The sequence below is a fragment of the Danio rerio genome, chromosome 1 (genome assembly GCF_052040795.2).
Source record: "Danio rerio strain M-AB ecotype USA chromosome 1, GRCz13ab, whole genome shotgun sequence".
Classification (NCBI taxonomy): Eukaryota; Metazoa; Chordata; class Actinopteri; order Cypriniformes; family Danionidae; genus Danio; species Danio rerio.
This window is the reverse complement of record NC_141021.1, coordinates 42,092,258-42,118,979: the sequence shown is the minus strand read 5'-3', so window position 1 is coordinate 42,118,979 and position 26,722 is coordinate 42,092,258. Positions and strand designations below refer to the sequence as shown.

The following is a 26,722-nucleotide window of genomic DNA, read 5'->3' as shown; positions in this document are numbered from 1 at the left end:
GGGATTGCCTGCCGGATATTTTAAGTTGAGGTGCTATATGTTTTTATATTTATTGATGCACTAAAGTCCAAAAGTGAAGAATTGATGCTCTTTATTACTTGATTGTTCAAGCTACCTCACAGAAGTGCTCTGTTTGTTTACAGAGCTGCTGAATGTTAAAATATAGGGAACATCCTGGATTATTTTCTTCACTCGTCTTTCTTTTTTTTAATGTATTACAGAGGTTTTGGATCTGGTTTCAGTTTTGGTAGATACTCAAAATCAAATGACTCGTACTCAAAGACAAAAACCTGATTGGTACATCCCTGTTTAGAACCAATTTTAGTATGAACGTTTTTTTGTATGAAAACTTTGATACGCTCATTTCACACACAAATCTGAATATATAATGAATGAGATCCATTAGATTTAAGAAGGACATGCTACCCAAAATTGCAATCTTCTGGCTAAATGTAAACGTTGTGGTCAGATTTGTGTAATGGACTAATAAATACACAACCCTTTTGAATATTACATTTTATTTTTATGATTGATCTCTGTGGAGCATTAAACATGTTGAAGATAAAAGGTAATGAATCCAGCAGTGACCTAGTTTAGATTACATCAAAATTGCACTTTAATTGCACTCTAAACAGACGTGTCTATCAAATGGAAACCATGAGCCTTTTTCCAAATGCTGCGTGGCTATAAAAACAATACAAAAGCAAAACTGAGCAAAAACAAAGAACAGAAGAACATCAGTAATACAACTTCCTCTAAACCCTCATTACAAACGAGAGATTGCAAGATAAGTTATAGAATTTACAGGTGAAATCACTTCAGTTTTGTAGTATTTGTTTGGAACATGTAAAACAGGTAATACAAAATACACAAAATGTAGAGGCTGTTCTGAAAAAAAACAAAACAAAAAACAAAACAAAACAAAACAATGGTTGATTTGTTGCAATAGCAACAAAGCTTATCACACACAGCATTTTCAGTACTCCCACAAATTGTCACACAATGCACACATTTTAGGAGTACCAAATCCCACATCAGATCTGATATGAGAAAAAGTTAAGTGACTGTGAACTGTGATAACAATGGCATTTATTTCAAACGTTTAAATTAAATACTGATGATTTTTCTGTACAGGCATCTTTCCTTTTAACGCAGGAAAAAGAACCGGTTTTTACAATCTCCCTCAGATCAGACCAGAGACATGACGACTGCAATAATGTATAATGTAGAGGCATCATCTTCAACATATACATTTTAGTGCAAAGAAATATCAAAACAGACCACGTACATATTGGCACTAATATTCTGTAAGAAAAGTGTCCTTCCTTTGATTCGCCGGGTTTACACTGTATGCATGCAATAGCAAACATATCAGGACATTTTCTGTTCTCACAGACCTTTATATTCTCCTCGCTACTCTGTAACGTTTTCCCCAAATCCGCTTCTGTTAAGCTAGTTCTGGGTTCTGATAAGAATACCTTCAGTATGTTGACAAGCATTTGTTCACACACACTGATTGAGTGAGTACAGTGGTCACTCCTCACGCATCTTCGCAGAATCCCTTTAGGGCTTCCATATTGCAGTGGTTCTTGTTCTGGTTATTACTAGTGTATTAAATAAGTGCTCCCTTTTTTCTCTTTACAGAAGGAAAAGTTCAACCTAACAACGAGCTCAGACCTTTAGCCATCAGTCAAAAACTGAGAATCCCAAACAAAACCTCACAGGTAGGAAATATCCCCTTCAGACCTGCACTCACACATGAATAGAAAAATAGGTACAATTACATGATTGATTTAAAAACTTGTCGTAGGAAAACAACAAACTAAAACGGAAACAATATTTTCTCATTCATTAGTCAGAACATTTTATTTTATACAATCTTTAAAAAGCCTTTACAAAAACAGTATCTGAAGAAGGAGGCAGTCCATTTAGGCATACAAATTATTATTATTACTATTTTTTCTTTTGGGGTGATCACTTTAATGTGGTGCTTTCAGATGAATGCATTGGTTGTCAAAGAAATCCTGAATCAATCTCCTTCATATGGGTCATGGTGGAATTATCCTTTAAAGAAGCTGTTCACTCAGATTTAGTTCTGTCAGAATTGCTCTAGCTGTAGGATTTCTTTACAGAAATTCGGCTCCATGCCAACCACTTATTTTTGGCATCGAAACACGATCATAGGGCAGTATCTGTGATCACTGGAAAAAGCCAGAGAACTCTAGCTGCTGTCAAATGACCCTTTTGATTCAGTAGAGCTGTTCTTCATGTCAAAGGAGTTTGTTAGTCATGGTTAAAATGCAGAGATATAAACTCCTTGTAAGTTTTTCCCCATGCTGAAAGTGGCAACACACATTAACATTAGTGTGATATGTCCTTCATTTAAAATATTAAAAAGAGCGGAAACTAAAAATAAATTAAAAAAATCTTATCTCTGGGTAGAAAGCAAGGCTATTTCTGGACAGAAAGTGAGGCTTTCATTTTGAAACTCATTCCAGTTAGACAGAACAATACCATGACATTACTGTAAAAGGCAAAGTACTAAACCCTTGTTAGGATGTAGTATTTCCCCAACCCACGGTTGGACAACAGCTACTCTAAACCTATAGATTTGGCAGTAATGCCATGAAACCACTGAGCGTATTTAGACAATCTGAAAAATAGAATGAAAAAACAATCAGTTCAGAGGATGGGAAGAGAAAACAAGAGAAAAACCAATGCTGAGGATTCAATGACACAGTACAGCTGATTTTATTTCAGTTAGCATTACCACAAATTTTGATAAAATATTAAAATTCATGAGTATAAACAGTAATGCATGACAAGACGAAAAAGTCTCAATATTTGTAAGGTTTTATTTTTATGTATAAACACTGTACATAAATTACTTTCTCTGCGACTAATATTGTTGTACGGATAAGTGGAATTTTTTTTTCTTTTTAAAAAAATCCATAAAGATATTCTAACATCTCTTGTCAAAGTACCGGTCAGTATTGAGATATATATTTATATATTTAGTTCTGTCAGTTTCCGCTCTCTTCACCACTTGGGTTGGTTCAGTAATGAGATTGTACACTCTGGTTTGATTATATGAACCACAGCTGTGTCCCTTAAGAAATCAAAGCAAAAGAAAGACAATCAACTAGCTCACAGTCTGAAAACCCAGTCCGCATTAGTTGAAAAGACATTTTTTTTTTCTGAGAACAAGGATGCCCAGACAGTAAGAACCACTGAATTACAGTCACTGCCTTGTGAAACTTGTATCGCAACATTATATAAGTTCTTCAGGGTGCAGTGGTCTTCACATGTAAACACGTTTTCCTTTCTTTCTCCTCCATTTTATCACTGACCAAGTCACTTTAAGGGTTTATATATAAAAAAGCAAAAAAAAAGAAGGCAAAAACAAATAATAATAATTGAGTTTTTTCCTTGGGTTTTGCTCTGGTAGAGAGTCCATTATCCATTCAATGCAATAATGTGGACAAATGTGTAGGTTGGTGGTGTGATTAAGTCAATGAGAGGAAGTGCCTCATGTTTCTTTTTTGTATAATTGCGGTGTGTGTGTGGCACTTAGGCACAACTCCTCACTTCTCGAACATAACACCTTCCCTTTAGTCTCTGAGAAGGGAGCTCTGGGAAAGTTAACACGGGGGAGCGGAGGGGCAGTAGTCTGTCGAACAGTCTTTGCAGTCAGACTGTTACCTCTTCCCTATCTCACTCTGCCTCAGGAACTGGACATTGTTGGCACTGTCGGCCAGTTCAGGGTATTGCTCCACTGATAGTACATAGTAACCATCGTAACCCAGCACCTTCCCAGAGCTGAGCAACTGCCTCTTCTCCCCCTCTGTCCATAGACGCACTCCCTCCTCCCCGTCACGCACACGCTGTTGCTCCCGTGCCCATGCACTTGACAGTGCTCTCTGACGGGCCTGTTCTAAGACACGTGCTTTCTCCTCATCCAGTGTCATGCCATAGCGCACATGCAGAGCCAATGCGCCATATTGCAACTCCACATCTGCAAAACGACGTGTCCGCCCATTGACTACGGTGGTAGACTGTGACACTGTTACATTGACACCGTTCTCTAGACTCTTGCGGCCACTTGTGAGTCGCAGAGCACCCAGGTCACTTTCAGGCAGGCTGGTCTTTATGAAGTAGTGTGTGTCACGACCTTCCACTGTGAAGTGCAGATCTTCTAGATAGAAGGCATTGTTGAGGACGGTGGCCACTTTAATGCAGTCCTCATTTGCTATGTTCAGTGCGTTGGTGGCCACCTGGCCCTTACTGGTAATGGCAAGCATCACACCTTTACCAATTAGGGATTTGACTGTGGCAAACCACAGCCAAGGTTTTTCTCTGCTTGATCGTCGTCGGCTTAACTGGATCTCAGGCATCCTCTCAAATGACAGGAAAGCCTTGGCCTGTCTCATTACCTCCTGCTGCACCCCTGAAATGGACTGAAAAGGACAGAAAAAAAGACACATTAATACCAATTCATATCATATGAATATGAATAAAATGTGTGAACATTGAGTCTTCGCATGAATGACACCAATAAACCAGGGCAAATGTTTTACCAGAATGACATGATATGCATAGTAAAATGACAAAATTGTCATTGCATTTTTTAAAACTACATTTGCAATTTTTCAAAATGATCCTGCAAAGTAGCTAATGTTGGAAAGAGGATGTCAAAAATATTTAGTAAACAAAATGTTATTAAAATTAGATGGCTTACCGGTAGGTCATCCCATAGCTGACTCTTCCTCATTTCTAGTGAGGGTTGGGTGAGGTCAAACTTAGGGATGGGAAATCCAGGGATGACATTATGCAGATGAAATCCAAATGTCACCAGCCAGATGTTGACATCTATGAATAAAAAAAAACAGACAATAAATATAAATTTCACACATTACCCTGTTTATTGGAATAAATACATGTGGAATTGACATTTTTTCTATCAATGTGTATGCAGGAAGGGTCTTTTCTCTCACCTGTGACATACTCCTTGACCTCATGAATCTTGCTTATGGGATTGTTATTTCGAAACATGTACAAGTTGAAGGGTGCTGGGTCCTTTCCCACCCTTGTCCAGGTACTAATATCTGGGGTGGTCCAACGACCTGCTTGAATGTCATAGTCCCGCTCTCCAAAGTGCAGCAATCTTGTTAAAGGGTCATATAGACCGCCATGGAACCCGATAACCAATTGGAAGTCAGGATTTGAGTCAAAGTAGATCTCCCCATAAGCAGTATATTGCACCTGCTTGAGGAGAAGCCCGTTGCTGCTGAAGACTGCGAGTGGTGTTCCTGTGTTGTCGCAAGCGATGTAAAACTCCTCACCACTGCTGATCTCCATGGCAAACAGATGGCCTTGTAGGTCATAGTATAGCGAGGTAATTTCAGAGCTGGAGTGATTGTACACATGGGTGATCCGCGTCGGGTAGTTGAGGTCCGCATAAAAGAACTGAAGGTGCTGGCCCAGACTATTACGAGAGGCCAGGCGTCTTCCTAGCCCATCATAGCGGTACTGGATGGTCCAGCCACTGGCTTTACTATGTACCCGAACCAAGAGACCCTTGGAATTGTACTCAAAGATTTCTGCACCTCTTTGGCGCAGAAAGCCATCTTCATCCATACGATACTGCACATCGCCCAGCCGTGTGATGCGGTCCCTTAGGTCATATCGAAGGGGAGTAAGTCTTGCACTGTTGCCAGGGTTCAGTAGATGTAAGTTGCCATTCAAGTCATAATTATACCGCCACATCATTTTCTCATTCAGGTAGACTGTCTGCAGTTGCCCGTCGACATCATACTCATAGCCATATTTGGTGGTGTTTGCAAACGGACCAATCTTAATTTCCCTTTTGGTGACACGGCCCATGTTGTCATACTGGATGGTGATCCAGTACATGAGGGAGCGAAAGATCTCATACTGGATCTCCTTGATGCGGCCATGAACATCAAAGTGCTTTGTATATGTCATTACAGCTGTTGATATGATCTGGTTTATGTCGTAATAGATGACACCGAATTTTCCAAACTGCTCTACCTTGCCAGAAATGTCATCAAATTGATAAAGGTCGATAGGGAGTGGGGTTTCGTTTATAACTCCCTGCATGCTGGTGACTCTGAAGCTATTGTCATAGGTGTAGTCGAAGCGGGCATTGACCATTCCATCCTCGCTGAAGCGGAATATCTGCCGGTCCACCAATGGTCCTATTTGTCGATATCTGATTGAGCAAATGAAACCCTCACTCTGCAGGTTGACAGTTTTCAGCACACCTGCTGTCTCATCATAGGTGAAGCTGACTCGTGTGCTGTCATATAAGATTTCAGACAGCTTGTTCTGTCTGCGGTACTTGTAGAGGACACGGCGGCCAGTGCCTAAGTGTGCCACCCTCAAGAGCTGGCCATCCTCACTGTAGTCAACTGTAACCGATGCATTACTTTCTGGTGGGTTGTAGATGTTGCGGTAGTAGCCAACAGAGCGGATAGTTTGCATGGTGTGACGGGCAACGCTTGGCATGGTGATGGCAGAGAGTCGGTCCTGGAGATCATAATCAAAGATGTACTGCCGCTGGCTGTGCAAAAGCAGCACCATAGACTGTAGGTCAAAAGGTAGGAAAGAAGAGAAATTAACTTAAACAATTGCTTACTCTTCCTTGCATACTATTAAAATGCAAATGGTGTGCTATAGCAGGTATTAACGCTCCATTTGGTGATTATTTTCTTGCCTAATTGAGTTCTCCTTGACCCTCAAGATGCTAAATGCAGGTCTGTTTAACGTGTGTGCCTGCATAAATATAAAATGTTCTACAATTACTGACTTTAGCCTCGTGATGTGCCTGTACTTGCCTCAATAAGGTGTGTTGAAAACTGCTTTCATGCTCTGAATATTATGGAACTACAGCATCAGTAAAAAGAAGGGGCTTTAAATTGCATCTGTATGCTAAGCTGGAAGCTTGAGGTAAACAAACAAGTCAGCAAGTTGCCTTTAAGTTATGAATGACAGAGGCCTCATGTTTATTCTGTGCCTGTTTTGGGTCTTGTTGGGCAATGCGAGAGGTGAGTTGAAGCAAAGGATGATAAATAAGTGTTTCTTGCTGTGGGGCTTAAGTACTGACATCCCTGGGATCCTTCTGTTGAACAGATCTAAGACTGTTGCATTCAGAGCTGCTGCATCACTACGCATCTTCATGTCTTGCCTGGTAAAATAAGCACACTGACTGACGTCTGCAGATTTTTAGGGCTATCCGTAGAGTTCTCTCCATCTTGGGGAATTGCTACAGTGGGTGTCAACCTTTTAATGCCTTCACCTTGTCAACCATACTAGGACAGACATTATTCTAGTTCCCTAGGCACTACTGGTGGCATATGTTTGATATACTCTCACTGGTCACGCTACCTGCACATGTGGCAGGCGACGGAAAGACAGACTACCCATGCATATTTAATATACACATTTGCACAGTGTTTTTCTTTCCACAAAACTTCTATGGTTCCTGTTGAGAGCTTTCTTGAAGGAAACTGACTTTTTGTCTGGTAACTGTAACTCAGTAAAACCTCTACCTAACTAAACGTCAATTAACCATCTTTGATAATTATTAGTTATTTGCAAGAATACAGAGTACAACACATGCACGCTATTCTTTTCATATTACTCTCTTTTTTTCCATTTAGACTTAAAGGAATTTTCATTTTGAGACTGTAATCTTTTCTATACAAGACCTTACCAAACAATTTCGCTCTCAACAAACATACAGTTTATGTTTCTCTCTGCACACCCCACTTTCTGAAGTCTATAAACCAGCCACGTCAATCCACAGAAATATCTGACCCCTGGAAATTTAGGGGTCTTTTAGTACAGCTATTTCTCTGAACAAACCCAATTCATGTTTGTGCTGTTGACACTGTGGTAATAGTATGCTTCTGGAGAACCATTTCAAAGAGAGTACCACCTGTAAATCTCAGTTATGGTGGAGTATTTTGGACACCCAGAACTATAAGAAACAGATCACCCAGAAATAAAGATTTCCGTCCAACACCCATGTTGTTTCAACCCAGTGTTCTTCATGTGTCATTATTATATTACCAAGCTCCAAAAATGCTTCTACCTTTTAAGAGACGTACCAAAAATTGACATCTCACCTTGTCCAAATAAGTGTAACTCCAGATTTTGGCATCAGCGAAGGTTCTGGAGACTATTCTTCCCTGGCTGTCATATTCTACCCTCTCGGTTGTAGGGCCTCTCTGGAGACTTGTGACCTGGCCAGTGCTGGAATAGGTCAGGTTGACGGACATCAGCTTACTGCTGGGCACCCACAGTGTAGGATGGCCAGATGCGTCATAGACAATCTTCAGAAGAAACTTTCGGTGGTCGTCATATATTTTCTCTGTGCGCAATGAACGGTCATAATCCACAGACAGCAGATTTCTGCCATTGACCTTTAAGAAAGGAAAACAATTTTCATATTTATTAGATACCAGGCACAATTTTGAGTCAACTTTTACCCCACTTTTGTTACCGTTTTCACTTTTCAAGACTGCATACAAGATAAAAAAAATGCATATACATTGAACACTCTTTAAATCTTTAAATATTTTGAATTTATATTATTGAAGATGATCCTGCAATTGCCACTCAGAGGATCTAATTTGCAAAAGCACTTTCTTTTATAACAATTAAGATTACTTTATTGCTGCTTTGAGGTAATCTGTTCCTCTTTTGTGGAACAAATTAAATAGGAAGGAGAACAATAGAGAATGTTGTTATAATGCAGCTGCCCATTGTAATAAAGAAAATTAATCTGGTTCACTGAAGATACAGTAGCAAGCACACACGTGACTTTTAGCAACAATGTTTACATACCCTGAGTTTCCTGCCGAACACAACAACTTTCCCTCTGTTCTGTTCTTTTCTGAAGCGCCACTCTACCAAGTTCTGTCCATTCTCTCCAGGCAGAGTCATGTTTCTTCGGGCCACAGTCGGATTAGATGCACCCGCAAGAATGTGAGGTTCGGTCTGGAAGTGAGAGTCCATTCCATTGGCGTAGATGACCCTCATAGAGTTATCATAGCCCACCTGGTAGCTGTTTCTTAGTTGATCTATGAGGTGGAAAATGGTGAAACAGGAAGGATATTATTAAGGATTATATTAAGACTGTGAATACATTCTGGCACCACCACCTTGTGTTTATTCTCAAGTGACATATTTAGTTATGGGGGTCAGAGGAGGATTTGTACAAAGAAAATCTCTTGAGAGGTTCACTTTTTTGGCTGAGCTGTAATACATATTAATGCATGATCTTCTTTAATCTTATAGAATTCCTGTTAATCTAATGACTTTTTCCAAACGCAAAATTGTTACCCGTATAGCTCACTCTCACTCAATGAATGTGTCTAATTTCTGCATTGTCAAACAAAACGGCAAAGCAGATAAAAGATTAACCAATCTGTTACTGACTAAAAAAAATACAGTCGTGTTGGTCTCAAAACTTAGGTGGAGCTAGCATTTCCTGTATTGGATGTTTGATGGCACCACAGTGATTATATTCCATCTTTCATAAAGTTCAAACTACAGATGTTTTACTTGTTGTCTATGCATATTAAGCTGGGTCATGGTTATTATAAGTACTTTAGCATTAAAATTACTTAAAAACAATCCCACACTTTATTTTGTGTGATGTAGAGGTATTATTTTAGAGCCCAGGTATCCAGTGTGTTTTTGTTCTCTGTGGTGCTGTGATTATAGTCAAACCATAAATTACCATCTGACAATTTTAGCCCTAATGAATGAGTAATGAGAGTTTGGTCATTACTATTGATTTAACCTGTGAGTTACAGCTTGATTAACAGTGTGGAACATTTCCAAGACTTAAAGCAACAGGTCAATTTATAGAGCCATCATGGGTCATTGTTAATGATGATAATACAGCAGAGACTCGCTGTACCTTGAACTAATGTGTAAAACGAGTCAATGGAGGAGAGGTTGGTGGTGATGCTGACATCGTCGTCTCGTCCTGAGGTCTCAATGTCCACTGTTAAGGCTCTGTCCATCTCTCCAATCAGACTAGTGATAACCCCAGTGGGGAAAGTCACATTTGTCAGACGTCCTTCACTGTCGTAGCTGAAAATCAAAAATGCCATTAGAGATGGAGAGCACAATTGGACCTCACTGACATGCAGTCATGATGGAATAACAGTAAACATGTACGGTTCAAAGTCAGTCTTGTTTAGATGCCCTGAAACCATTGCATGTCTGACAGAGGTCAAAAGAAAATTTCATTTGTATACAAGTATATATATATGAATATATATTTGCCACATTTTTTGTTACTGCCTTATTCCAAAGTGTATTGAATTCATTTATTTCCCCAAGATTCTACACACAACACCCCATAATGACAATGTGAAAAAAGTTTTTTTTGAAATTGTTGCAAATTTATTAAAAATAAAAACCTGAAAAATCACATGCACATAAGTATTCACAGCCTTTGCTCTGAAGCTCTAAATTGAGCTTAGGTACATTCTGTTTCCACTGATCATTCTTGAGATGTTTCGGCAGCTTAACTGGAGTTCACCTGTGGTCAATTTAGTTGATTGAACATGATTTGAAAAGGCATACACCTGTCTATATAAGGTCCCAGGGTTGATAGTGCATGTCAAAGCACAAACCAAACATGAAGACAAAGGAACTGTCTGTAGACTTTCGAGACAGCATTGTCTCGAGGCACAAGGCTGGGGAAGGTCACAGAAAAATTTCTGCAGCTCTGAAAGCTTTAATGAGCACAGTGGCATCCAACATCCATAAGTGGAAGATGTTTGAAACCACCAGGACTCTTCCTAGAACTGGCCGGCCATCTAAGCTGAGTGATCAGGGAAGAAAGGGCCTTAGTCAGGGAGGTGATCAACAACCCAATGGTCACTTTGTCTGAGCTCTAGCGTTCTTTTGTAAAGAGAGGAGAACCTTACAGAAGAACAACCATCTGTGCAGCAATATACTAATCAGGCCTGTATGGTGAAGTGGCCAGACGGAAGCCACTGGAATTTGCCAAAAGGTATCTGAAGGACTGAAGGACCATAAGAAACAAAATTCTCTGGTCTGATGAGACTAAAATTGAACTCTTTGGAGTGAATGCCAGGCACTATGTTTGGAGTAAACCAGGCGTTGCTCATCACCAGGCTAATACCATCCCTACAGTGAAGCATGGTGGTGGCAGCATCATGCTGTGGGGATGTTTTTTTTAGCAGCAGGAACTGGAAGACTAGTCATGATAGAGGGAAAGATGAATGCAGCAATATACAGAGACATCCTGAATGAAAACCTGCATCAGAGTGCTCTTGACCTCAGACTCAGGGTGACGGTTCATCTTCCAGCATGGAAGTGGCTTTACAACAACTCAAAGTGGACGTCCTTGAGTGGCCCAGACAGAGCCCAGATCTAAATCCTATTGAACATCTCTGGAGAGATCTGAAAATAGCTGTACACTAACGCTTCCCATCCAAGCTGATAAGAGTTTGAGAGGTACTGTAAAAAGGAATGAGCAAAAAGACAGGTGTGCCATGCTTGTGTAAATGGGGTTTTTCAGTTTTTTTTTATTTTTAATTAATTTGCAACAATTAAAAAAAAAATATATATATATATTTTTCATATTGTCATTATGTGGCATTGTGTGTAGAATTTTGAGGAAATAAATTTAATCCATTTTGAAATAAGGCTGTAACATAAGAAATGTGGAAAAAGTGAAGCGCTATAAATACTTTCTGGAAGCACTATATGCTGGCTAGCTTGAATTTCTTGGGACTTTCAGAACTGTCCTGATGACATTTTCTCTATAAAATGGGGATTAGTTATTACCCACAAACAATAAAATGTTAACTTGGGGACATTAAAATCTAAAGGCCTTTTAATTCATCTTGTGTCTTTGTGGCAATGGTGGGGACAGTGCAAGGACACTGTTTCCAACATGTTGGCCAGGAGGACATACCCCAGACAAACATTATACAACATCTTTTTGGTCTACCACTAGCCGGATAATGTCATTCAAATTCATTTAGAATTTTCACCATGCTCTAAATAGCATGTGGTGAAATTAAATGCTATGTTTTATAACTACAGGCTTCACTTTTGCAGAAGACTTTAGACACTAAACCCTACACCATGAATACACACTACAATAGCAGCATAACATTTTAAGAAAGGAGGAAAAAAAACATGAAAAGGTCAAATTAGTATCCGAGATTAAAAATTCATAATAACAGCTGCAATAAAAAATAATCACTCACTCATAAAATGTGGTCCAGCCAATTTGGATGCTCTTGGTTGCTAGTAGACCGCTGTTACCATGGTAGGTGAAGAGCACCAACTCCTGTCCCTGTGCTGTGAGGGTCTTAAGTCCACCATTTGTGCCAATTGTCAGCCAGATAACCTGGTTGTCAGGAGCCACAATACGGACTGGCATTCGATTAGGGTCGCGGCGTACTCTGAGTGTGTTTCCACTACTGTCTGTTACAGCGGTGACATCGTCCTCATTGCTATAGCTGAAGTTGTACTTATAATCACCAGTGACCAAGCTCATAGTATACTGGTGAGTTCCATTAGAGTCAAACACATAAAGTTCTTGTGAGGCAGGTGATGCAACTTCAAAAAGACCGGAAGAACCTTGTGGAGGTCGATTGTGACGTATGGCACGAATTCGAATGTTTCCTAGGTCTGCTACATAGAGTGTTCCATCAGGAGAGACAACTAGAGAGGAAGGAGCATTAAGCCTTGCGTCTTTGGCATACCCGTCGCCTGTCTGGTAACAGTCACAGTTAGCATCATTCTTGCAATCGCAGTCAGAGGGAGCTCCTGCTAAGTGAGAAATCTCTCCATCCGTGCTGACTTGTCTGATGCGGTTGATCTTCTTTTCGTCTGTCTCTGCGATGTAGAGCACTCCACTGTAGGACAGAGAGATGGCTGTCGCACCTTCTAGAGTTGTCTGAATGGCACGCTTTCCCATGGTGTACTCAATGCCTGGCACTTGGCAATGCATAGGTCTGCCTGCCACAATGCGCACCTGCCTGTTCTCCGTTATCTGTAGCACAACATTGTTGTCAAGCACATAGATGGAGTTATCCATAGGGTTGATGGCCAGGTCTGTAGGCCACTCTAAACGCACCTGGGGGAAAGGACAGATCAAACAGGGATTTGGATCACTTACGGAATTTTGGATGCATACACACAGAGACACATTATTACATCTACCGCCTGCTCTCTCACTCTGTGTGCATTTGATGTTTGAGTCTGACACTGATGAAGAAGGATCCTTTACTTTGGAGGCTTAATACATTGGGTGCCTCTAGTTCATTCGATTTGCCTGTCGCTGGGTCATTTATTTTGCAACAGGATGCAATTCCTCAGCGCCTACAGGGAACAACTGTCTAGCAAACAAAAGCTAACCAGAATAACATTGTCCACATTGAGGACTGGAATACCTCCACTGCTACAAAAAAGAAAGATGGAGATGGTCTGCAAAGAGTTTGATTAACTGGAATATAAGAAATTAAGGAATATAAGATTGGACACAAGCACCAAGCTTTCTGCTAAACATAGTGTAAGTTTTCTTCTTGTGTCCATATGTAGTCTTGCCTTTAATCTGGTTTCAGTGTTTTTTTTTAGATAGTTGACAGTCTCGATAACAAATAATAATGCCAAGTGCGAGTGGGAGAAAGTTATGCTACTGCATAATCTAGAATTTGCTCTTGCAGATTGACTGTATAATTGTCAGTTTGTTTTCAAGACTTTGATTGAACACTGATGGAGACTGATTCTCAATTAAATCATCATTTGTGGCAAGACTGAGACATTCCCCAACCAGTTCGTCTCCTGGGTTCTCTTTCTTTCACTATTTTCCTTCCAGCTCTGAACCTGCACCCAAACCACACAGGCAGGTTAAGCGTCTTTGAAGAGCACCGCATTAAAATGTAATGGTTCTGAACTACAGCAGCTCTGGTGGATAAAAGCTTTCTCTGCTCAGCCATGGCCCGTCTGTGATTCCACCTTGTGCATAATGCATGAACTCCAGACCAGATTTTACTCAGGGCAAACGGATTTTACTTGGGTACACCACAACATGCCACCTAAAATGTTTCATCAACTCTCAGGTCACCACCTGATATGCAGAAGGCCAACTTGATAGCCTTAGAAGCATGCAAGAGTACTTTTTATGTGCTCTAGGGACAAACTTGATTTAGACTGAACATTTTTAAAACTAAGAGTGAACAGAAGATTTCCTTGAAGATCTTCTTAAGTTATTTTCAGCCTTCCCTGTTGGCCTTACTGCGGTAGGTGACAGTTGTGTAGGTTGAGCTGTATATATCTGTAATGGTGCACATCGATGAATCACTACAGCAAACGTTTGGGTAATTGTAAGGCTGACAACACCTGTCTAGGTTTGTCCATACTTCATTGAGCTTCAGTGAGCCTGGACCCAAGGGTACAGCCTCGTGTCTCGTCCCCCACTTCCATCATTTAGACAAAGACAAATGGGGATGGTGGGGACACCAGAAAACAGAAAGAGAGGGGTAGAATCATTTCTGCTGAAGATTGTGGATGGATCTTAGAGTTTACTACACTGCATGTTACTCCTTTTCAGGCAAAATATATTCTTGATAATACATCTACTGGTAAAAGAGAGTCTTCCCCCAGTTCAAAAAATGAGATTAGTTTCCAATTTGTTGTGCTGGCTCATATCTATATCTTTGACTTATTCTGAAACCCAATGACATTAATGTTGATTAAGATATACACCCTTAGTGAAGTTCTGAGATACTAGTAGCATGGTCATATCAACATGCCTCCCACAAAGCAACCTTCAGTGTAAAATAATTTGACTTGGATCTCATAGGAATGCTTATCATCATACTAATTATACTTTCAAAATGTACTATGTATTCCTGCCTTCAATTTTTTGGACTTGTCAATAATGACTAGAAATTCTCAGTGATGATGTATTTTTCCATAGGTTCACTTAGCTAAAGCAATTAGGTGCACTTATCAGCATCAGGCGAGCAGCCAGAGGGGGGAGCTCCAGGTCTTTAAGGAAGTTTTTCAGCTTGTCATCTGGGTGGAGGCTGACACAGAGGACTGATCTCAGGCTTTTGGTTTTCAGTTCAATTTAAGAGTGCTCCTGACTTGGACCTTAAAGTATGTCTTGAGGTCGGTTAAAAGATAGTAGTTCATAGGCCAGTCTACTATAAGTGCTTGGATGAAAAACCAAACTAATTCAGCTTCAAGTCTTTAAATGTTAAGTCTGCAAGATCTGCAATTCTGCTTTTGTGCTTCAAGTAAACTCTTACAGGGATTCTATGATAATAAAATATGTAAAGAAATATACACAAAAATTGAATAAAAAATATTTCAAATATAACATTTCCCCTCTAAAACTCAGGAACAGGAACGACATGAGAAAAAGTTCTGCCTTCCAGTTCAAATGAGGTAACTTTCAATTGCACCAAGGCTTTGCTTTTAACTTTGAAATGAGGCCAGTCACCCAAACATCCCTTCAGTGGTAAAGCCAGAATATCAGGTTTAAACAAGCAAATCTTTGCAGTGAGAATCACAGATCACATTCTAAAATAAATCAAAGTTTGACTTTCTGCCCTCTAATCTTTTGTTTTAGGCCAGTGGCATAACTGGACTGAATTCAACTTTATAAATAATACAACTATTATGGTGGCTGTACTTCAGCTTTTCCTTTGTTGCAAAAATAAATGGGAATTTATTTATACTTAAGTTATAAATGCATTTAAGCAATAGTATGAACAAGTGAGTATGGATATATATATATATATATATACCTGTCCAATATGCATGCTGTTATCACAGGTCAGTGGGCGAGCAGATGTGAGGTCATTAGACCCCAGCAATGTTGAGATGATGCCGTTCCGGTCTACTTTCCTTATCATGGTACCATCCACAAAGTAGATGAACCCATTCTTATCCACTGCAATGCCTACATACAGAAAGGAGAAGGGCAGATGTGACAGCTGCAAATAGACACACACACACACACACACACACACACACACACTGCACCTGCAAACAGATGAAAACACGACTAGTACACATGTCATGCTTGCCCCTGTGGTTTCCAGGTCACTGAAGACGCAGCACTCGGTGAATTATTCACTGTGTGCTTTTGGGTGGTGAATTATTCCTGAGCTAAGAGTGATGCTGAGAGCAAGTAATATGCAGGAAGCAGTTGTTTTTCATCTAGTCAGAGCTAAATCCAAGAGGCAAGGAACTGAACCCCTGGGTGTTCAGATCCAGTGAGAAATGCGGGCCTCACTTGATCACTCAAAGAAATGTTTCTATTTGAACTACTTATTTGTGAGTGACAGAACATTTAAAGAAGCGTATTATACTTGGATATAGTTTGCTACTTATTAAATATTTGGAGAGTTCATTTTCTTTACCTTTTGGTCCCAGCAGTAATGCCTCAGTAGCCTTGCCTCCATCCCCACATCGAGCCTCATCAAATGGCAGACACTGCTCTCCTGTTCCTGCCACTACCTCTGCATTCTGCAGCAGCTCTTTGGTGCCTGTCAGAGCTTTAGGCCTGAAGATACGTCGTGAGTTGGTGTCCGAAACATACAATTGACCTGTCATTGGGTCAGTTGCTAGGTAGTATCGATGTGCAGGATTATTGCTGGTGAGACAAAGGTTGAAATTTCACAATTACAGGAATACCAGCATACAAATACATACAGCACACCAACATACACATTGATATTCATGAACAAACAGTTAAAATGAGAACTGAATAGGTGAATCTGACAGAAGGCATGAGTAAGTCTTACTTATCATCACAAAATGCAAAAGCTTGAACAGATACTAGCATGAAAATTGTCTTCCATTTTAGTAGTTGTCCTAAGTTGACAATCCCCATATAATTACAACCACAAATGTTTAGTAATAATTTGGTGAAGACCTGTTTAAAAGCATGACCACTAAGATCAGGCTATTGTGTTTTGAATGTGCTTGTTTGGACCTAGCAGTTAGAGGGGAAAGGATTTGAGCACTCTGTCAGAGTGAACCTAATGCGTTATGACTGGAAATCACTATCGTCTGACACAACCATAATGATGCCCACCAAACTGTCACATCCTTTCAATCATTTGCACTTCCCACCCGCACCCCTACGACAGAGGAAAAATCCAGTGAGCTACATGAAGTGATGTATCTGTTGAAGAAAATCAACAACTTGTCCCAGTGTTTCAATTAGAAGTGACTAAGCACTAAGAATAGCACACAGACACTTTGCAAGAGGGTTGGCTTCTGGGCAGGCCATTTTCTATGTACGTTTTAAAACAGATGTGGGCTCCTGAGGTCAAATTTACGCACTGAAATGGGGGTCAATGTTTGAACTGATATGTGATAATTTTTTTTGGTTTATTTGCTTTTTTAAAAAAAAATCTAGTGAGCTTCTTATGGAGATATGATTTTTTTAATGCATCAGAGGGGGGATATGAATGTCAATCAAGGTTCCTCATTTAAGTAGCATTCAGTAGACCCCGTAGTTTTTTGTGATTCTATGATCTCTGAATCCAACGCAAAATTTCGATCCTGCTAAATTCTTAAATGCAAAATAGTCTCAAAAAATTTGAATAATCTCATAAATCTTTTAATATAAAACCATATAATCAAATTATATTTATTTTAGATTGCAATTAATTGGTTTACTTGACTTATAGACGTTGCATATGCGACATACTGCATATCTCGAAAAAAGTGGCTGGTATTATGATGTGCATCAAATCGATAAATTAATTAGTTTAACTCTTTCACGGCGGTTAACAAGAGAAACGCTTCTCTACCATTGAAGAGTTTTACAGCAATCCGTGCTTTCGCTGTATAAGGGGAAGCCCTAACGCATGTCCTATGATGTCAGATGCTCCGGGGAGTAAAATCTGAGAGAAAGTATGGTTGTGGATAAAAACAAGAGTTATACAAACTTCCTTTGGCTTAATCCCTATCGTTTTAGATCTTGTCTTGACAAGAGACCAACATAAAGAAGCTTTATTTTTATGATTTGTTTCATTGTTTCAGATTGCACAAATAACATAGTAAGCTACTTAATATGGTAATATGGTTTAATTGCAAAATTGTCCACAAATTTCTGGGAATTACCGCCACAAAATCATTTTTATTGCGAAAAATCACAAAAAATGTGGAAAAACTAGGGGTCTGATTTAGATGTTTACAGCAATATTCCCAAAAGACTAAGGAGGTCTCAGGAAGATGTTATTTACTGCTGCTATGTGGTACAAGTGGCACTTTCATTAAATAAAGATCAAAGTGTTATAAACTAATTTACCATAAAACGTTTTGCTGTTCCAAATGGAAACAAATGTGAGTTCTGGGAGTGAAACAGGGAGGACAGAAGCTTAGCAATGGCTTCGGTTAAAATAGGTTTGGGGTCAATAATCTTCTAAGTTCATGAGGCTCTGTGGAACATTAGGCTATATGGGTGTGCCTTGATGACACATACAGATGGGTCGAGACTTCTGGGACAAAAGGGCTAGCAATTAGGTGGCTTGTAATTTTCACCAGCCAGAAACCGTGCTTGTGAATTAATAACACTTAACACTTATTAATTCAGAGTCATTAATGCCTAATGGACTCCTTTTGTTTCTAAGAAGCATTGAGAAAAGTTAGGAAAATTTAATTTGGCTAAAAACACGCCCTTTAAAGTACTTTTGCCTTCAGCTTAGTCCCTGCTTTATCAGGGGTCGCCACAGCAGAGTGAACCGCCCCCTTTAAATTACTTAAACTAAAATATTTTGCCCACACACAGTGTAGCTTTATACTGAAGTTGGCCTCTAATTCCGTTTGAAATGATCTGGTAGGAGACAAAGAGGAATGGTAAGCATGTCCATGGGATTCCTAAATTTATCCCTGGTTGGAAATTTATTTAACAGGCTCTAATGGCTTTGGCTCGCCCACTACAAATTACTCGCATTTATTTCCAGTCATGTGCTCCATACATCTGTGATTAAACCCTACAGGGGCTTCAAACAGAACTTAATGTAGGATATCAACATCTACAGCACTCTGTACATCGCCCCTCAACTGGAACTATTCAAACATGTGTGGGATGATGAAGACCAATTTGCAGTGTTTATCAGGAAGTCCTGCTTGTCCAGGGCAGAGACATTTGGAGCAGTTAACTAAAGTATGGGAGATCTGTCTAGAGAAGTTTATGTCCTGAATCCTTTTTGAGAAAAATGGTTCTATGCCAGTGTCAGCTAAAATGGATGTCTTTGTGTTTTATTTAAATCTTTACTGACCGATTTGGCCTCAGATTCAAAGGCGCAGACGGATTTCAAAAAAACAAACAATTTCTTTTTGAGCTGCAAGAGGTATCTTTTGTCTTTCTGGTATATGCAACAGACCACATTAAAAGACAATGTTTTACTTGAGTTCTAAATAAATGCCACAGCTAAGCTACTCCTATATCCACAAAGTAGGGAAGATTTCACAGAGCCAGACAAAAGGAGTTTAAAGGAATTTCTCGTTGTGTTGGAAAGGCATGAGAACTTCCCCAGAGGATTTGTGATGATTCATAGACCACTGACTAACTAATAGTGTTTGAAGAAAAACGATAGCTGTTATGTTGGATTGTTTTGTCAAGAATTCAGATCTGACCTGTACAGCAGTGTTTTCAAAGAAAAAAAAAAACACTTCTGCACCATCAGCAGAAATATCAGATGAAGTCATTTTCTATATAGTGAAATCCAAAAGTCTGAGACCACTTGGATTCAAAAGTCATTTAATACTGGAAAAAGTCTACTGCGGACACATGGGGCCTTATCCTACACCGGGCGCAATAAGACGCAAGACGTGCACGAATTGTTGCTATTTTAAGACCAACCCAACTCTAAGTTTCCTGTTTTGCGCCACGTTGTTTAAAAAGTAAATCCATTTGCGCCACTCTGTGGACTTATGAGTGTGCCGGTCTATACAGGAGGTTTGTTAAGGTGCATTGTTGGTGCATTGCTATTTTGAGGAACTGGAATAAACTGCACCGTTGACCAACCAAAATCTGCTTTAAAGCTGGTCTACATAACTTATTAAAATAGTTTTGAACCAAATCTTTGTGGTTAACAAACAAAAATTAAATATGAAGGCTAATGGATGCCTTCAGTGGAGAGCGTACAACACAGTTTTCTTTATCCACAAATGTAAAGGAGTAAAGTAAAGAGTAAAAATAAAGAGAAAGAGGCCAAATAGATGAGGCTCGTTATTTATCATTGCTGTAGATAGCCTTTATAACTATTTTCTTGCTAGTGAAGTGATCAGTTTTTCCATTCAGTTTTTCTACTTACAAAGTTGCCATGTAAATAACTGCTGCGCCATGGCGTGACGCAACTGACTCTTAAATGGAATGGTAGATGAGACTCTGATTGGTTAATTGCACGCTATGCTCCAAACACACCCTTAACTCCTTAAGAGAATAAGCACAACCCTGTTAGACCATGCGCCATGGTGCAAACTGTATTTTAAAATAGCAAAATAGATTCGGACAGATCCTCAATGCTTTTGCGCCATGCGCTTTAGACTCTGCGCCTAGATCATTAAAATAGACCCAATGATGATCTTTTAAGCTTCTAAAGGGGACAAGATCAGAAAACATCCCAGATCCAAAACTTAACAAGGGTCAGCCAAAGCGCAAGTATGCTATATGTTGGAGCACATTAAAATTTGTAATAATACAAAAAACGACTAGTGTTCTTAACATTTGGGACCTCACTACATTAGAGATTTGTGCAATGAGATTTAATCAAAAAATAAATAATAATCTATAAAATAATAAAATAATAATCAAAAACACATCAATCACAAACTATACACCAAAAAAACAACAGTTGACAAACATTTACATTGCATTCCTTCTGATGACATGCAAAAATCCTTATTAGAAGAGAAGACATGAGAACACTTGACTAAAAAATTGACTGCACCAGAGCTGTGAATTCATGATAGAGTTAAATTGGCTTACCTATGTCTGAAATCTTTATTTCTTAGGGTAGCAGAGGAAAAAAACAGCAGAAATAAGAGAGATAAGAAAAGGATAGAGAGTAAAAAATACAGCAGAAGCACATTAATCTTGTCAAGAAAGGGGAAAAAAACAGGTGTGCATATATTAATCTCTCCCTCTCACACGCAGACGAGAAATAACGCAGCGAGACAGGGCTGTTAACCGTACTTTGTCTTGTTTCTTAAACAGAGCTGGATGTGCGAATATTCCACCTGGGAACTGAAGAACAGTATGAGCTCACAGCACATGCTGGGGTTAACTGGCCCATAATAGCAAATTGATTGTGTCCCAGACAATGAAAAGCAATTCCTTAAACATTGCCTTTAGCCGCACAGAAGCCACGCTGTGAATATGTCACACAGAGGACCACCGTTTCATTTGCTTCATCCATATGTTTTACTACTTTAATGAAGGAATTTAATTTACAAGAGCAGCAGCAGACACACAACGATGATACCCAAACCTGTTAAGTGCTGGGCCATTTATAGAGAAGTGTGCGAGCACACATATGAGAGATTTTTATGCGCTGGTATCAAGTTGGGGGCAGATGGAAGAAAAGGAAGATGATAAGATAAGGTTAAAAATACAGTAAGTGTCAATGACAGAAAGACACAGGCAGGGAAAACATGAGATGGAAAACGAGAGGCGGCTAAAAGGACGAGACAGACAATTTAGGGTGAAAGAGAAAGGAATAAGAGATAAGGAAAGAGAGGAGATAAGAGGTAGCGGTCATGTATCACTGCAATGACTAAATGAGGTGCTGCAGGAGAGCGGAGAGTGACATGGAGGGCCCTCTAGGCCCCGGCGAGTGTGAGGGATGAATTTATGATCATTTCAGCGAAAGTCTATAAACGACCCGAGACGCGGCTCTGATTTCATATAGAGGGACCCTGAGAGCACTTTGAAAGAAAATCTACGTGGCTCCTTTTTGTGTGGATGTGTGAGCCCACTCTAGATCTAAGGGAAGGAAATGACAGGTCTTGAGGTTTGAAAGAAAAGGGCACATGTGTTCACCTCATGCTTGTAATGTATCAGCTCTGCACTTCACGCTGTTTAGATTGTACACACACTGTGATCACAGTCGGGAGAAAATATAGCTTGAATATTTGAGATAGTTTGGATTATTAAATCAGTCTAAGCATGCTGTATGGAGAAATTAAGTCATTCCTGAACAATCGAAACCAATCTTTCCGTTACTGAGATATTTTCCTGAAAAGGGGAAATCTGTCTTCATTTACTAAACTTCATGTCACTCCAAACAAAGGGAAATTCTTTTTTATATTAAGTCCAACAAAGCATTCTTCCATATAATAAAAGAGACTGTAGGGCTGCACGATATTGGAATAAGATTATCTGCAATTTCAATTGCAATGTTTCACAAGATAACTTGAATAATAATTATCATTTTAGATGGATTGGGATCATTTTTGTTAGGGCTGCACGATATTAGAAAAAATTGACATTGAAATGTTTTGACATTAAAAGTTTGAGGTCAGTTTTTAGTTTTTTAAAAAAGAAAATGATTCGTTGTCAAAATTAATTTATTAAACATTTTATTAAATGTACAATAAATTGTTGAATTGTTAAATTCTTATTTATTAAATATTTATTTATTTATTATTGTATGTAGTTTCAAATGAAATTATTACTCCAGTCATTATTGCTTTTATTTGTATTATTTCTATTGTTACTATTACCATTAATAATAAAAATAATATTAAGAATATTAACAATAATAATATTAATAATAATAATAACAATAATAATAAATATTAGAGTGATTTCTGAATGTGTCTGGGCTGATAAACAATATTATAGCCCTAATTTTTGTAGGTTTTATTATGCATATAATACAATAAACCAATTACAAGCAGAGATTACAGTAAATATAGAATAAATATATCAATGAAGGTGTCTAAGAGCATTAAGAAACCAAACATAAAATAATTAAATGTACAGTAAAGTTGTGTTCATTGTATAAATAAATACAGTTAATCTTTGTTAAAGCTACAAATGTAATATGTTCTTGTGCCCAAATGCTTTAAACCAGGGGTGCCCAAACTTTTTCTTATGAAGGGCCAAAAACACTTCTAAGGGTAGTGGGCAGAAGGTAAATATAGTTGCCATGAGTAATTTCCTAATTTATTTACTAATATATAAAAAATACCACAAAATATTTGACATTTTATAATGAACTTATTACAGTAAAAAAAACAAACAAAAAAAAAAAAACATCTAATTTATAAAAGAATGGAGTTACACTAATTTTGCCTTGATTTGCTCTTATATTTGCATAGTCCTCTATTGGGCTTGTGACAGTATTTACATTTTAAAACTCTTATGATTATTTACATTTAATTTCAATTTCCTTTTTTGTAGCTCAGCAATAAAACAAATAAACAAAAAAGGTTACGTTGAATTAGAAAATGACAATCAATGTTAAAGTCATCGTCCCAACCTTCTATATCATTCTCAGATGGGATGATGAGCCAAATCAATGGTTACAATGGGCCAACTTTGGTCATCTCTGCTTTAAACTCACAGGCCTTTAAAACACATAAACTTTCACTTTGTTATGGTTAAACTGAAATGATTGACTATTGCAGATTTACTACTGCGATATCGATGCTAAACAATATATTGTGCAGTCCTAGAATGAAGGTTGCTGTTGCTGATCTTCATATTTAAACAATTAAATAATGTTTTAAGAAAAGACAGTCCATGTCATCACTCCCTCTGACTGGAGAAGGCTGTGCAAAACCAAGAAATGTGTTCCAACAAAGACTTTTGTTTATAATGATTACTGAAACACTGTCATGTATTTACATTTTAGCGGCAATTAAGAGATTGAAAGATTACTAAGAATGCATTTTTATGACATTTAGAGGTCGTGCTGTAATCTGTGGTATGTGAACTTTTGGCTAAATCACTGTAAAAACCAAACTGAATGATGAGATTTGAGCTTCTGAATGTCAGCTGAGAGAAAAATCAAAAGCAACAATAATAGAAACAGAAATGCCCTGTAGCCAACATAAAAAAACAATTGCATTTCAGTAAAAGAATAGTCATACTTGGAATCAACAGCTTCTTGAATTTAAAAGCTTTATGGCCATATTAAAATCTCAGCGATTAATCTCTTTGAAGAAACAAACAAAACAGTTTAGTTGGCAGAAATACTTTGAGAGATAAACACTGTTATTTCTCTGAGCCCAGTAAATAAACACACACGCACAAACACACACAGAGCCTTTGATGTGGGCTGGACGAACTCAATAGAAGGCTTGTGGTGGATATAAAAAAGAGAGGTATGGGAATATGTATTTCTTCTTGGCTTAGGAAAGGCAAGAGCACCAGTAATGAGTCACCCTCTACAGATGAGAACTCTGTCACAAGCAGCACGTTCTTTTCAGACCACATTAACCTTATATTACGGTTCAACAACATCTATGTGTTCTTATCATTAACACAAAGGAGAGATCATACTGTCCACTTCCATTCCATGCATTTCCTACCTCAGCTCCATAACACTGGTAACGTTTCCTGAGGGAAAGATGCGTCTGATGTAGTTGAAGTCACCGACGAACAGGCTGCCATCAGATCCACAGGCCAGGGCCACTGGAGCCAGCAGTTTGTTGCCATCAGCCTGACCATTACAGCTGGGGCAGGAGATACTGCGCCTGCGCCCATTCCCCATAATAGTGCTGATCACTGGAGGCTGCTGAGAGACGAAGACGTTCTCACCGTTGCCTTTGTACAGGATGCCTGCCAGAAAGGAGAAAAGATGAATGATTACAGACGGATAAAAAGACAAACTCATGTCATATAGAGTGCTTGGACACTGAAACTGAAACACTGGCCAATTTAGTTTTGGACAGGAGTAACTGTGGATGCAAGAGGAAGCTGTCTGCAATGATGCAAGTAGTATGCAAAAAAAACATAAAACCAATACTGCAGAATTAAATGTGCATCTCAACTCTTCTATTTCCACCAAAACTGTTTGTCAGGAGCTCCACAGGGTCAATATACATGGCCGGGCTGCTATAGCCAAACCTTTGGTCACTTGTGCCAATGGCAAACGTTAGTTTTAATGGTGCCAGCAGCACAAATCTTGGGCTGTGGACAATCTGAAACATTTATTGTTCTTTGATGAGTCCACCTTCACCTTCTTTCCTACAGCTAAGTGAGTTACAGTGTGGAAAAGCCTATGTTTGATATACAATATTATATAGCAGTTAGATGGAGTAATTTAAATGTGGATAAGCATGTTCACAGTTTGTATTGGTCTGTTTTTCTGTGTTTGTTTGCAGTGTTCCAGACGGGCTGTCTGTTGTATAGATCTATCTATATATAAAACATAAATAAAATCACACATCAACATAGACAAAACATTCACTGACAGCTTGCCTGAAACATTGCAAAACACAGACATCATGGTGTAAGTATATCTCACAATCCTGCCAGCAGCAGCAGCAGCCTGAGGATTGGCTTTGCTCAAGAGCAGAAATGGGATGGTTCATGAAGAACCCATACAGGGACTGAGCAATGTGAGAATTGTCAACCATTAGATCCCTCCAAACCAATCATACAAAATCAAAACTGTAAAAATGTAATCAACAATACACATTCAGTAAATAAGAGGAGAGATGATCTGCAACATGTTGTTACTGCTAAAATAACCCATAAGTCCCATACACAAAAAGATATCTGTGTAATTCACCCATACTGTTGGCTAAATAGGATAAAAAAAACCTATATTGTAGTCATTTTGTGTAATGTTATCAAAGGGTGTTAACATTTTCACTGGTTTTCAAAACTGGTTTATATTAACATAGCACTCTGATAATTCTAATGCTAATATATTCAGTTGTGAAAAGAGGGTCAATCTGGCTAGAGTTCAGAATCAATAAACAGCCTAAACACATGCTGATAGAATGATTATATTGCACAGGCAACTTAAAGAAATCGTTGGATCACATCACAGTAAGTTTTATATAATAAAAACCGCATCAATGTATGGTTTACATTATCAATTCTAAAAATAGGTACTCATCAGCTTAGTACTGTTAAAAAAGCTATTTGTTCTGTTTAGACCAGGGGTCACCACAACTGTTCCTGGAGGGCTAACTTTCTGCAGATTTCAGTTGCAACCTTGACTAAACACACCTGTCTGTAATCAAGTGGTGCTTCAGGTCCTAATTAATTGGTTCAGGTGTGTTTGATCAGGGTTGGAGCTGAATTCTGAGGTAAGGTAGCTCTCCAGGAACAGGGTTGGTAACTCGTGGGCGGCGTCTGAAACCGCATACTTCCATACTATATAGTACGCTAAAATCAGTATGCGAGCCGAGTAGTATGTCCGAATTCATAGAATTCGAAAATCAGTAGGCGAGAAGTACCCGGATGACTTACTACTTCCGGCGAGTTTTTGAAGTGCGCATCCCATGCACGCTGCGCTATCCCATAATGCCCTGTGAGAGAATCAATGAATGGAAGTGAGGCGATGCAACAGACGCATGTAGGTCACGTGACCATGACAAAATGGCGGATGTAGTACGTCCGAATTTCATTCATACTTTTCACATTCATACTGTATAGAACGTACTTTTCTAACTGCCGAGTAGTACGTTTAAATTTAAATGC

General features: G+C 38.9%; 1 protein-coding gene across 41 annotated transcripts in view; it reads right to left on the bottom strand.

Annotated features, from left to right (window-relative positions):
• Positions 1–501: 501 nt before the first annotated feature.
• Positions 502–26,722, bottom strand: part of tenm3 (teneurin transmembrane protein 3) — a 971,756-nt gene continuing 945,535 nt past the window's right edge. For 20 of the 41 annotated variants that reach the window (XM_087235117.1, XM_087235141.1, XM_087235100.1 and 17 more), the window contains 11 exons: positions 24,598–24,847; positions 21,047–21,067; positions 16,461–16,693; positions 15,843–15,997; positions 12,288–13,162; positions 9,953–10,128; positions 8,872–9,107; positions 8,151–8,447; positions 4,995–6,606; positions 4,739–4,869; positions 2,836–4,457 (listed from right to left, as the gene is read on the bottom strand). In XM_087235117.1, coding sequence (XP_087091243.1) covers positions 3,699–4,457; positions 4,739–4,869; positions 4,995–6,606; positions 8,151–8,447; positions 8,872–9,107; positions 9,953–10,128; positions 12,288–13,162; positions 15,843–15,997; positions 16,461–16,693; positions 21,047–21,067; positions 24,598–24,847 — 4,745 coding nt within the window. In that variant the 3' untranslated portion in view covers positions 2,836–3,698. Of the gene's footprint in view, positions 4,458–4,738; positions 4,870–4,994; positions 6,607–8,150; positions 8,448–8,871; positions 9,108–9,952; positions 10,129–12,287; positions 13,163–15,842; positions 15,998–16,460; positions 16,694–21,046; positions 21,068–24,597; positions 24,848–26,722 lie in introns of all 41 variants that reach the window. The other 21 variants (XM_087235111.1, XM_087235107.2, XM_087235110.2 and 18 more) reach the window with 2 other exon arrangements.